Consider the following 13686-nt stretch of genomic DNA (forward strand, 5'->3'; position numbering starts at 1 on the left):
ACTCTCACTTCCTGCCACTTTCAGGTGGTTGACAAATGATATGAAAACCTTGATTAAGTAGCTGAAGCAACATAACGGATGCAGATGCAATCATACAGAACAGGAAGGGTCACTGAATGACTTGATGCGATAAGAATGATGTGCATCGTGTGATCTGATCTCAGTCGCTATAGAACTTAACACGATAACCCCTATGGGAGATTTTGGAGCGATTTTCTCTCCACCACCGTCATGAAACCTTCAGTATAGTTTCAGACACTTGCAGGGTATGTTAGTTTTTCCTTTAATCTGCAAAGCATCTGTATATTTAAAATGTATATTTTGACTTGTGGGAAAAGTGCTGAAAGTCAGGAAGTCCCCGTTTGATGTGCCCTCTCTCTCTGTAATCATTCTTTCTCTCTGCTCTCTCTGTGTGACTCTCCCTCTCCCCTCGTTCCCTTGCTCCTTTCCCAGTGGTAGGGTCAGAGGGCCTGTCCTCTCCACTGGAGCCAGTTGGAGTGACGAATGGCAACATGGCACTGCCAGCGGCCCGCAGCACAAACAGTAAACAGAGTGAGGGTGGAGGAAGAGAGCGGAGGGGTGTGATAAGAAAGAGAAATGAAGAAGAGGAGTAAACCAGCAACGGAGGGGCTCGCCGCTAAGGACGAACAATAAAGGTCAACAGCTGTGCAGGGCGACCTCATGTCTATTTTTGAATCAATGCATGAAATGCGTTACATTTTTTTATTTGTATTCCACGGATGAGCAAATGACGAACAAATTGAAGAAATTTCCCCCTCGCTGAGAGAGTGCTTGTTGATGCGAGCTTGTTGATCTCCCCCTTCTTCTCTACGAGTTAAAAATGAATACGGAGCATCTGTTGACCTCAACAGGGAGACCACACACGGACAAACAGAGCGGCAGTATTTTTGAACATGCAAAGTGCATGTAACTGTGTTGACGCACTTTGGATGGTGTGTCACCAACGCGCTCGCTCTCAATTATGCTTATCTTGGTGTCGTGTGCGGTATTAAAAATGCATTAGACTCCAGCGCAATTATGATAGCTCTGCCAGTTGTGAATAATACATATTTAATGGAGAGTAATACGGATTATTGCAAACTGTTTATTTGCATTTTAATTCCGTGAGATCTCGACTGAAGAGAGAGGGTGGCAAGGAAATCATTAACAACATTAAAAATCCACTTTCACGTGGCCAGGTGTGCCTATAAGCATGTGACCGCAGAGGATACTTCATTATGGATGCGACAGCAGTTTGACTTTGGAGGTACTTGTGGGGTTATGATATTTCCCAAGCATCCTTTGAGTCTCCTTCTTCAGTAGCCATTGCTTGATACTTACATAAGACTCTGTCTGTCTCTTTGCCCCTTTCTTTCTCTCTCCCTGTCTCAGTAAATCATTCCCCCAGGACCAGTCATTAGCATCATCTGAAGTTGCCACGTCTGACATCGCTTCTCCGACGTGCCAATCTGAAAAGACGGTATCGCTTTGAGAGTCTCACAAGCTCCAGTGCAGCGAAATGATAGCTAAAGCTAAACAAACTGTGTGTTTTACAGAGTGCGGTTGACATTGCAGGGACTCTGGGCCGGGTGCTGGAGCAGGTGATAGTAGCGCTGCGCCACACACACATAAACACACACACACACACACGCGCACACGCACACACACACCCTGTCGCCACCTCAGCCATCACTCTGAATGATGTCAGTCAAATTAATTGCTGCTTCCTTCCCGTGGCATGCTTGAGGAGGCTTCACAGAGGCAAGGACAGTCCGGGGCCCAGAGAAAGTGGGCTTTTATAGGACAACTCTGTGTTTATTTGTGCGAGACAGAGAAAGAGTTATCCTCACAGTATTTTGCACTTAATCAGATTTCTAATGAGCAAAAACTCAATTTGATTAAACAAATCTGCCCTCTAAATCTTTTGAGACTTGCTGCTTAATGAGAGTGCTTCACGACTCTGTAATCACTTTGAAGTGTTTTTGTAACAAGCTATAGCAACTGTTTTACACTGAAATTAATCTGATTAAGACTTTTATGATTTTTGAAGACGGGGCACATCTACAGAGATATTCATCAGGTCTAGTAAACAAAAGCGTAATACTTAATCAACTTAGATTTTGATTTCATTTATCATTTAAGAAATGTGTGGCAGATCGCGGAGGGAATGTTTAACTGGGTCTCGCAAAAATCCCGTCTGTGTTGCTGCTCTGCTCTCCCTTCACACTTCAACTACCTCCGTCTCCCTTCACTCCCATTCAATCTGAATAAATTAGTGCGTCAAAGTTTACTATCACCTCTCCGTGTTTTAGCCGTAACCCAAAATGTATGTTTAGTTGTAAGGTATTGGTTGTTGCAAGAGTTCAGTCAATTGTTTGAGGGTGAAAAAAGCAACATTAGTGCAATGAATGAATTAAAGAAAGCCAAAAGGTGCCAAAGCTCCTGGCTACTCACGACTCCAGGTTGGGCCTTTCACTTTACTAATGATGGCGGTACATCACCAGACGGAACAGAGACATGAACACCAGAGTTATGTCAGAGTGAAATTTGGGAAGTGAGACACAGCTGATCCCGTTAAGTTTTACCCTTTAGACTCTGGTGTGAAATGTGCTTAGGGAGGTTTGATCTGTGGAGGTCAAAGCTGTACAGCCAACCACACACACACACACCACACGGTCTATTTCACAAAACTGGACACATGGACTTTTATTAAGCTGTGCTTTGAGATGTTTCCACGTGGCTGAAGCAGACAATTCACAATTGTTTCCTCTGATGGTTTATTCTGCGATGAATGTAACAAAACAACATGTATTCGTTCGACAACTGCACATTCTAAAAAGACTGTTTTAGCCAAGTACAAACATCTACATCTTTAGTTTGTGTCATGAATGGTCCCTGTAGCTAACGGATGAAGTTAGCACATAAAAAAATTAATGCAGTACGCCGAATTAGAGGTAACTGTTGATGGTGAGGGCAATGCATCCTGTTCCAACGCGCAATGCTTCAGTTTATAGGATCATTCCCGGGTCTTAGCTGTAATATCTGTCTGTCGTGATAATATTGTACTCACTGAGTTAAAGGAACGGTTTGACATTTTGTGAAACTTGCTTCTTTGCTCACTCCAGATGATCAACGCCACTCTCGTATTTGTGAAGCCACTGCCAGGAGATGGTTAGCCTAGCATAAAGCATAGCATAGCTTAGCATAAAGACTTGAATAACAGTGAAACCGCTAGCCTGGCACTGGTCAAAGGTCAAACATAAGAAGTAGTCTCTAACTACTTTACTTGTCATGTCTTATTTGGCGGATTCAAGTTGTGTTTTTTTTGCAGGGTTACGTGTGGGATTGTTCTTTGTCCGGGCGCCATGACTTCCTCGAGTCTCAACGTCACTGTGAGGTTAGAACATATTTCTTTAAAGGGGAAAATCTTCCACCTTTTATGTTGCTGTCCAATTAATGTTGCTGGTAAATGTAGTCAACTGTAGCAATTCATCTCTCAGTGCATGCTACATTAACCGAGAATGCTGAGTTCTCCTGCAGTACCGTGAAAGTGCCTACATGTACCAGGATGCAATGTGCGCAAGCTTCTTATTCCAGGTGTCCCTGCCAGAAAAATGTATTCAAGCCACTTAAACCTACCAAAAAAATAAAATCAATATCAGCTTCAGTGTATCGGCTATATTTAGAATATGTTCACTGCTTTGTCGTGCCGTCAGACAGCCCTTTAGCGACGGGGAACTGAACTGAAAGTGAAACTTCTCTCTGCTCTCTTCAGAGCCGCAAGACTCCGTTGACCTAAACGGTCTAGATAAGTTTTACTCTCAGTTCAGTTCCATGTCGGATAATATATCAAAAGATAGCTGCACTTAACTATTTTGTAGCGTCCAAACATTTAGCAGAATGTAAACCTTAAGTTGACGCGTGTTTCTGGTCCTGAGCACACAGCTCACACCGACACCGCTTAGGTGGGTCTTTATTTTAGGTGGGTCTTTATTTTAGGTGGGTCTTTATTTTAGGTGGCTAAACCACGTTTTGCTGCTGCAACACATACTCCTGTCTAATTCTCCAAACTGGGGGCGTGCTGACCGCAATGTAAGTAATACATTGACAATACACTTTGGAATAAATTACAACTAATTATGTGTTAGTCCTTATTCTTTCTAACTTCTATTTTTTTAACGTGCCTCAGTGCATGACACGACACATAGTTCCTTGTGCTATCAAGGATTATAAGTGACATTTTAGGTATGCTGACCTAAAATGACTTGAAAACTTGGTTTTGTTTGTGTCTTTAATAATCTGGTTTAACTGTGGGCAGACTTTTAACTGGTCTGATCGTCTGGCTGCTCATGTTTCATGATGGTATCAGTGTTCCCAGATGTCAGCAATTACTTTAGGAAGTACAATGTTATCACAGCCGATAGGAACGACAGCCATACCCACAAAAACGAGACCCACGTTGTTAAAAACAGAGATTATCCTTTAATAATTCACTTCAACAAGCTAATTAAAACTGATTTATCATAATTCAGTCAGTTACAATTCTTTATCAGCTCCTAAAATAAGCACAATAGTCAAAAGACACCACAAATCAAGCAAAGCCTTTGCTCGGGGCTTTGCCTTCTCCTTCAAAGAGGTCATCAGCAAAGTAATACGAGACACTCATCGATTAAAACACTTTCAAGCAGTGAAGCAAATAATTTATGAGGTTTCTGTTGCGTCCATTTGGTTTAAAGTTATAATGATTTGACATTTGGAAGAGATATAAATTGTGAACCGGCATCAGCGATGAGCTGCAGTTCAACAAGCTGCATCTTTCCTGTCTTGTGTACATTCACTTCCAAAAGAAATTCAGACCACGTTTTCACGTGTGTCGACTTTCCAGAACGTTCCTTTTAAAATCACAACATTAATGGGTTGAGCCAGACGTGAAATCAAATCTGCTTTTCATTCTTGCGTTAACGTGAAGTCACACGTTGGATGTACTTCACCTACATTGCTCATGTATGAAACATGGTTTGATTTGACCCGCTGGACTCCTTGCAGCGCACAACATGTAAACGTAACGAGTAACGCTATTTCTGTGCGCTGTCATGTAGGTTTGCCGCAGAGTGCATGCTGGGTGCTGCATTTACACTGAATTCGGAGGAGCGTGTTGTGACAGCGTTTGTGTTTGTGTGCGTGTGTGTGATGGTATTGAAGAGAGCGGTGTCTGACAGCATTAGGGTGTGTGCTGCCCAGTCATGGGATTATCTATCCCAGGGGCATGTCAGCACCGCTGCGCTCCCAGCTCCCTGGCATAACAGCGGACAGTCTTAATCTCAATCCCCTAAATCCCCCTCTCCTCTTTCAGGAGCGTCTTCTGCTCGAAGACAGTGCAGCGACCACGGTGTGCACGGCAAGCGTACTCTCATTGTCTCCACACGGACGGGCCGCTCGCCTAATGCAAACAGGGGTACATGTAGGGTCACCGTATCCTTCAGTCACACTAAGAGTCTGCACAGAGAGCGGCGTCCTCGTTCGAAGTCGATCAGACCGGCCTCTACAGGAACGCTGGGACTCAGCATTGAGGATGAGTCAGTGCTGTGAGAGAGTCATTAGTCATTTCTTGTTTAGACTGACCGTCTCTAGGTTGTGGCCTCCAGGATACAGTTTGTGGCAGCCCAGCAGGATGGAGAAGGCCTTGCGGAAATCTGCATTGAAGGCATAGATGATGGGGTTGAGGGAGGAATTAGCCCAGCCGAACCACACGAACACGTCAAACGTGGTGGGGCTGATGCAGGGGAAGGCCTCCCCTCCGCTCGATTCCTCGCAGAAGGGCACCATGCAGTTGAGGATGAAGAATGGGAGCCAGCAGCACACAAACACTCCCATGATCACGGACAGCGTCTTCAGCACCTTGGTCTCCCTCTTGAACGTCATCTTGAAAGAGCTCTCGGACTCTTCGATGCTGGAGCCGCCGCAAATGCTGTCGTGTCTGTTCTTGGCACTTTCGGCCGCTCGCTCCAGGGCAGAGATCCGCCTGATTTGTCTGTGGGCAATGCGGTATATCTGGGTGTAGGTGGCCACCATGATGGCCACAGGGATGTAAAAGCTTATGAGAGAGGTGGAGATGGCGTAGGTCCTGTTCAGGCTCGAGTCACAGTTCTCTGGGCTGCGATAAGATGTAGCATTGAAACCTGAAGAGGACCCGGTGAGAGGCGTGTAAGATTTAGTTTGGGCCTTGTGCCAGTTGAGCTGCACGGGGATGAAGGAAATTAGCACAGACAGCGTCCAGGCCACACTGATCATCACATAGGCCACTTTGGGTGTCATCTTCCTCTCATAGCGAAAGGGGCTGGAGATGGCCCAGTACCGGTCCAAGCTAATCACACAGAGGTTCAAAATGGACGCCGTGGAGCACATGATGTCAAAAGCCACCCAGGTGTCACAGAAGGAGCCGAACGGCCAGAACCCAGCGATCTCCGTCACCGCCTTCCACGGCATCACCAAGATGGCAACCAAGAGGTCCGACACGGCCAGCGAGATCACAAAAAAGTTGGTCACTTTGGAGCGCAGATGCCGAAACTTGGTGACGGCGGCACAGACAAGCGTGTTTCCCAGCAAGGTGGTGAGGATGAGCAGCGAGAGGAAACAGCCGGTCAGGACGCGCCTCGACGGAGCCTCGTCCAAAAAGCCAGAGTCGATGACAGTTGTAAGGTTCATGTCATCCATCCCTGAACATGTGCGGGTCGGGGAGAGTTCAGTTAAGTCATGCTGAAAAGTCGTGCTACATCATATCCACAGGATTAGAATCTAGGGGGCTCCTGTGCTTCAGCCTTGCAAACAATCTCCATCATCGTATCTTCTGATGAATGCTGAGGGATGAGGTGTTTGAGGCAAACCCCCTCCGGGCAGGACATTTCCCCCCTGACTTCGTGAGTTAGATTCGACATCATTTGAGCCGCAGAGGTAGTGGTAACTCAATTCCTCTGTGTGATTACCTGAGCTCTTCTGTCTGCCCAGTTTGTTCCCAAACACTGTAATGTTAGGAATCCTCTGACTGCCCGCTCACGGTCCTGTGGGTTAAAGACATGAATTATACAACGTTGGACACATCTGTATTCATTTAGATAATTGTTCCTGTCTTGTAAAATGCAACTCTGGTTAAAAATACTTTATTCTAGTTTCTTGTTAATGTACTCTCTGATTGCACGTGCACACGTATGCCATACAGACGATTGTATTGTGCATTGGCATGCTGATGTTCCGATTTCAAACGGGAAAAAAAATAAGGATTTTCCCATGAGCGCAATGTTATTATTAAGGCATGTCTGATAAAAACACTCAGACACCTCCGTATACGTGCATGCATAGCAAAAATCTATTTTAATCTCCATCATCAGATACTACTCACCTCTTACTCACACGGACGCGGCCAGCTGTCAATTGATTTTATATTTCAAAATAAACGTCCCATCGCTTCCACGAGAACTTCGCAGTCAAGTCAATCCAAAGGGCACCCCGTCTCCATGTCCGACAAAACAAACCAGAGCCCCAGTATATCCTCGATTGGGTCCACATCGCTGACTGTTAATTAATTAATAACACACAGACAACAGTACTCAAATGTCACTCAGCCGTCAACGCTCTCAGCTGCGTCCTCCTGCAGCCTCTGCTCGCGTCTGCGGCCAAATCCCGGAGACTGTGCATGCGCTCCTGCGGCTCAGACTCACACCGGCGCTCTGACGTTGCCCCATTCAAGAGAAAGTGCAGTAGGGATGAGAGCATGTGAATGTGGCCCCTTCGGCGACCAAATCCAGTTAAACTGCCCATAATGTACAGCACGATGCAGCAGGCAACACGTGTCTTTGTCATGAGTGGCCTCTTGTGCAGAGTTTAGAGGTTTAAAACATCATTAGTGCCGATTAAACCCACCTGTTATCAGCAGCACTTTCTCTGCACCGTGGTGTAGTTTAATTAAATTAAGATGCAGGTTATAAAACTGAATCAGGACAAGGGACCAATCACGCGTGGGCAGTGGCGCGCTGAGGCCACCTAATGGAGAAAGAGAACGATGCGCCTGTAATCAAGCTGCACGGACATCCCCCCCCCCCCCCCCCCCTGAAGGATTTTACTTATCTGCAGGTTTATAATGACTAAAACAAAAATGTTATGAAAGAAAAGACAGATTTATGCTCAAACAGAAGATTAAATCAGAAACTCACATTCTTCATCGACCTGTGGCAGAGTGTCATGTGCAGACCAATGTCACCTTCAGCTGCAGTCAGCATCATTTCCCTCTGACCGATAAATCGTGCACCTCTTGTAAAAATCCTGGCAATGTCTGTCAGCATGCCCATAGTAGTTTCATTCAGTTCAGGCTGGTACCTTGCATGCAGAGCATCATGGGATGCAGAGACAATCGTGACATGCCAGCTGTCACCTTACAGTGATGTAAGTAGCTCTGACAGGAGGAAAAGAAACAGCTTCCTTCTCAAGCATCCACACTATGACGCGTTTAATGAAGCCATGGGACTCAAGGAATGATAATGATAAGAAAGAACATACAGTATGTTACCCAAATATCATTTTCCTTTTGCCATTTCCCTTACCATATCTCACTATGTTCTGTAATGCTTAATCCAAGTTATACAAAAATAAACTCTGACAGTAACTGGTAATATGATAATAGGGATTTCTCTATTAATTTATGACAAAGAAGTAATATTTTAGATGCAAATCTTTTGATTGATCCCAAAGAAATAGAGGATGAAATGTGTCAATTAATTGCAATGTCAAATAATTAAAAATTAATCATTAACTATTTTGATAACCCACTGATATTCCGTCAATATGGAATTTTTCTTGCTAAATTGCTGAACGTTTTCTGCATTCAGCTTCTCAGTTGTTGTGTTTTGTCATCTGTGATGGTAAATTGAACATCTTTGAACTTGGATTGTCGGATTTTATAGAAAAAAACTATCAATGGATATATCCATAAAAGTCGATGACGATACAATTAAATGTTGTTGTTTTTTTGAAACAATAACAGGGAAGACGGGGACAGATGTCTGCTGAGAGAGTCCGTTATTACAAACAGGATGCCTTTATGAGAACAGCTCGACATTTTGGGAAATACATTTCCTTGCCAAAAGTTAGATGAAGCAGATTTATACTACTTTGTTCATTCAATATGAGGCTGCAGTTAGCTTTGCTTAGCATACAACTACTGGGAGCAGAGGGAAAACATCTAGCCTTGCTCTGTCTAAAGCCCACAAATGATCACATTATACGTTCACTCAGTACAAAAACCAGAGTATAAGAACAACAATTTCTTATCCTGGACTATTTATTGGCCATGAGCAGTCTTTTTTTTGTAATCACCTGATTAGTGAGCGTTAGAGGTGCTGGTAGGTGGATTTTTGTCACATTCGGACAGAGCCAGGCTAGCTGTTTCCCTCTGTTTCCAGTCTTTATGCTAAGCTAACAGGCTGCTGGCTGTAGCCTTGTATTGAACAGACAGAAATTGAGAGTGGCATCGACGTTCTCATCTAACTCTGGGTAAGAAAGAGAATAAGCACGTATCCGTTCCTTCCTTTAACTTTAAACACACGTACACATACGTCACTTAATCAAATGTTTAATATGTTAATTCAAGTTAATCCATATCTGTGCTCTGCTCACCACCTCCCCTTCAAGGACCATCTTAAATTGGCCGAAAAGCCTGTGAATAAGTAAAACATCAGTGTCCTTTTCTCCCTCTGTTTAATATGATCGTGTGTTCATTGTTGTCATTCTTTTATAAAAAGATGTTCTTCCCTTTTCCCAGATCTTTTTCTGGGATTCAAAGTGCTGCCTTGCTCCAAAGACACAGCAGCCGGACAGTGTTGAGAGTTCAAAGGTCAGAGGTGAGACCAGGGATAGACAGGCAAGCTGAGGTGCATTGTGGGCCCACTTCAGAGCGTCTTTCTCCACCCGCCTTCTGCTCTGCTACTTCTCCGTGTTAAAAGGTGCAGCTGCTGCTCCTGTAAGTCGTGTCATGCACAAGAAGACCCACTGATTTAAACTGGCCTTTGTGTCACCTTGTGCTGCCCGGTGTTTGTGATTTTGTGTGTTCTTAACATTTGTTTTTAGTGATTGTTTTTACTGTTTTATGGTTGTATTTGTTTATTTTTTTAAATAAGTTTTTATCCTTGAAATGGTCTTTGTGAATCATGTACTTTGAAAGGTGCTATACTAAATTTAATAATTATTATTGTTATTATTATTGTTGCTATTATTATTTGTGTTGTTATTATCATCATAATAATAATAACAATAATAAAGCTATTATTTAATAATTTTCTCTCTTCTGACACTAGGATTCGACTGAGGAGATGAGAGGCGTGAGAACAGACAACGCAAACCTCAACTGCAGACGCCTTTCACAAAGTCTGTCAATCATCACACGCTTCCTCATGGAGAATGCCGATACAGCTTTAAGATCTCCTGTGCAGCTGTTCCAGTCATGACGAAACCCGTGAGTGCTCTTCGTCTGATATGGGATGACAGGTAACCAGCCACCCTCAAGACACACACGAGCTATGAGTAAGACAGCTGAGAGCTGTTTTAGGAACCACCATGTTAGAAAACCTCAGCCCTCCGCTGCTGCTGCTGCTGCTGCTGCTGCTGCTGCGTGTTTATGCGTTCATGTGTGAGTACATAGCCTCGCATATTTATCAGTCATGCATATCTATGCAGGTTCATTTGAGTCCATGTGTGTTTTTGTGTGCTGGCATGCAAACATGTCACGTTGTACTGCTCTCCAGATAGAATAGATACCAGAGACAGACATTCACTTTATCTCTTTCTATTCTGTAAGACATGATCCAGACTGAATTAGTCGCTTTTTTTCTTTCTTTTGGCATCCAAATAGTGTAACGTTGGTTGTTTGAACATATCAGTGAAGGATTTACAAATACTCAGTGTGAACAAATTATTAAATTAGTTTCTTTATTTGACGACAGCAGCACAATATTTCTGAACTGAAATAAGGTTTTTCACAGTGAATATTACTTTGTCACATCCAATTGGCTGATTACATCATAGGAATGTCTGAATGAATCTGTAGTTTTATGTAAATAAATTAATATATTTAGAAATAAATAGACATAAATAATACTGATAAATACATAAATGCAATTTTTGAAAAATTGAAAACTGCATCAAAATTTAAATCTAATACATTCATTTCAAATAGCTAATCAGAAACAATCCAAGCAGCCCTGTAACAGAACATCGTCGTCTTCATCTTTTCCTTGAGTTGTTCAGCTTCGTGAGGAAATGGATGTACGGTTGAAAAGGCTTCTGACCTTTGTTTGTGCTCGGCCTCATTTGGCATTTGTGGTCAATCTGGAAGAGAAACGGAGAGGGTTCGGGATTATATTGCACCTGGATACCACGACTGATGCGGCAGTCACAAAGTCGACAGTGAGAACTCGGTGTCTGTCAAGACGTCATGTTGGCTAACCTCTGGTTTCGTGTCCAGAGCCTGCAGGCCTGCCTTAAGTTCTTGGAGAATATGCTCGCTCGCGTTGCGTACCGTCACATTGTCAAGAACGTGCTTCAGCTCCTTGACAAAGACACTCACGCAGGAATACTGCAATCGAACATAATAGTTAGGTTATCATACCATCATACAAGGCACGTGTCATCGTGAACTGAGCGCAACGTAACAAGAAGATCAGAGTGCAGTCTTGTAAAGGTGCAATACTTACTGCATTTCTGTTCATATACGCCATTGGCACATGCATCACGTCTGGCTATAAGGACAGAAAATGTATTAAATGAATTTATCAAGCACTGGATATTTCATGTTTCAGATTATGATGTCAACAGTCATTGAGAGACATGAGAGCGAAGCCACTCAGCATGTGTGATAATACCAATGCGCTATACTTACTAATGTGATACTGCCGTTGTTGAGTTTGTAGAGGCTGTTGAGATCATCCAGTCTGTTCTTAATCTCAAGGTTCAAGGTCATGTTTAATGTATAACCGCAGCAGAGATGCAACAGGACAACAAGGGCAAACACGAACTTCATCATAATGCAGCGCTGTCTCTCTCTCTCTCTTCCTTAACAGCTTCTCTTCGTTGATTTAGGTGTGAGTACTGAAGTGATCACTATCTGCCCATTCTTTTTATACACAGAGGTCAGAGAGGAAAAGGAAGTCGAATGCGGTATGCGCCTACCTGAAGATGCAAATTATTTATTTTAAGATGTCGTAATGTGCAAGTTTCCCATTTTACAGTTAGTAACAATTAAGCCTATTTAAAGATCTTAAAAAAAAAAAACCTCAAATCTTACGGCGAAAGATTAAGAAAGAACTGCAAACTATCTTCAACCGGAACAAAAGAAATCATTTCATCACCTCTGTTATGACTGATTATGAATGATTGTGTCGTATTGATGAGATGATAGGGCTCTAGATGTAACTTTGTATACCTTACACACTTATTTGCTTGTCTAGATGTTATTTAGGAGCTGCGTGTACAAATGCAGATAGAAGAAGCCTCCAATATTCTGTTGTATGATATTAAATCTGTAAATTAAAATGTATATAAAACAATGACCACAGATTTTAAAGTCTATAATGTTCAATTGTGAGGTTAGGTTTAGCAGTATCCTACAGTTATATTGTATGTTACTGTGAATTTCCTGTGAATATATAAAACACAATATAACACGGTTCCCTCTGTTTGTATTATACTGTAAGAAATCTATGTAATTTTGTCCAGGAAGGGGTTAATGTAAAACTTATCATACTGTTACAATAAACATCATCATCTTCACAGCAATCCTGTAGTTTCTGTGGTCCAGAAGTGATGTAATTTAATCTATTAATATTCAATGATTTTTTTTTTTCCAACTGGATTCCCCTCGTTAACAGCTTTGTTTGCCGTCACAAAGATTGTGGTTAGAGTGTGTGCGCGCTCTCTGCTGACGTCATATAACGAGACGGTCAGTGACCTAATTAGTGACCATGGGAACTTTAGATCTCTCAAGAGGCTGCTATATTCCAAAAATACTCTCTGATTCATCAATTGGTTTCTGGAGGTGATCACTCCTACTACTGTTAGAAATGTCCTCGGGTGAACTGGTGCTTCTTTGACGAGAGGAAGTGCGATCAAGAGCAAAATATAGCAAGTTCTTAGAGTAAAAGGAAGTGTGTTGTTGAGAATTAAAATAAACTGTGATAGGCAACCCTTCTGCTTTTTTTTTCTTTCTCACCCACTCATAAAATGTCTGTGGTGAGAAAAAACGGTGATGATTGTTTCACACTACCATGTAATTATTAACTGCAGGTGATTTCATAGTTTCTGTTTGCCTTGCCCCATGTCCAGTGGATGAACAACGCTGATGACTCGGGGCTAGTTTGACAGCGATGCTTTCTCTGTTATCTTAATAATACATTTGTAAGAGTTAGTGGGAAAGGGAGGGGGTGGGGACTTCCCCTAAACAGAATGCGAGCAGTACGTGAGGTGTTGTTAATGTTGCTACATTTTCACTGGGAAATGCCTACAAAGTTTAATGTAATAGTCACTGTCTGATTTGTATTATTAAAGTGAATGTGTTTAATATTTATTAAGATTAATGTGTGGACACGTCTGGTGTTTGTAGACATCATGTATATATTTGCACATCTTGTGCATAATTACAGCTCA

The 13686-nt window shown here is 42.7% G+C and overlaps 1 protein-coding gene and 1 long non-coding RNA gene across 3 annotated transcripts; one reads left to right on the top strand and one right to left on the bottom strand.

Moving 5' to 3' along the window:
* Positions 1 to 3790: 3790 nt before the first annotated feature.
* On the top strand, positions 3791 to 13407 carry LOC142963247 (uncharacterized). 2 transcript variants are annotated; one of them, XR_012957414.1, is made up of 4 exons: positions 3791 to 4092; positions 9812 to 10009; positions 10344 to 10533; positions 12172 to 13407. It is a non-coding gene; the product is annotated as an uncharacterized LOC142963247 (long non-coding RNA). The 2 variants fall into 2 exon arrangements; XR_012957413.1 differs by having other exon boundaries at positions 9812 to 10533.
* Positions 5602 to 6714, bottom strand: drd1a (dopamine receptor D1a). The gene has a single exon (XM_076103976.1). It carries the CDS (start codon positions 6712 to 6714, stop codon positions 5602 to 5604), a length of 1113 nt encoding a protein of 370 aa, XP_075960091.1.
* Positions 13408 to 13686: the final 279 nt, after the last annotated feature.

The sequence above is a fragment of the Anarhichas minor genome, unplaced genomic scaffold (genome assembly GCF_050575085.1).
Source record: "Anarhichas minor isolate MPS153535 unplaced genomic scaffold, ASM5057508v1 ptg000028l, whole genome shotgun sequence".
NCBI lineage: Eukaryota > Metazoa > Chordata > Actinopteri > Perciformes > Anarhichadidae > Anarhichas > Anarhichas minor.

Bases quoted from the DNA above. Each gene is read 5' to 3' on its own strand.
- drd1a (XM_076103976.1), bottom strand. From the start codon at position 6,714: ATGGATGACATGAACCTTACAACTGTCATCGACTCTGGCTTTTTGGAC.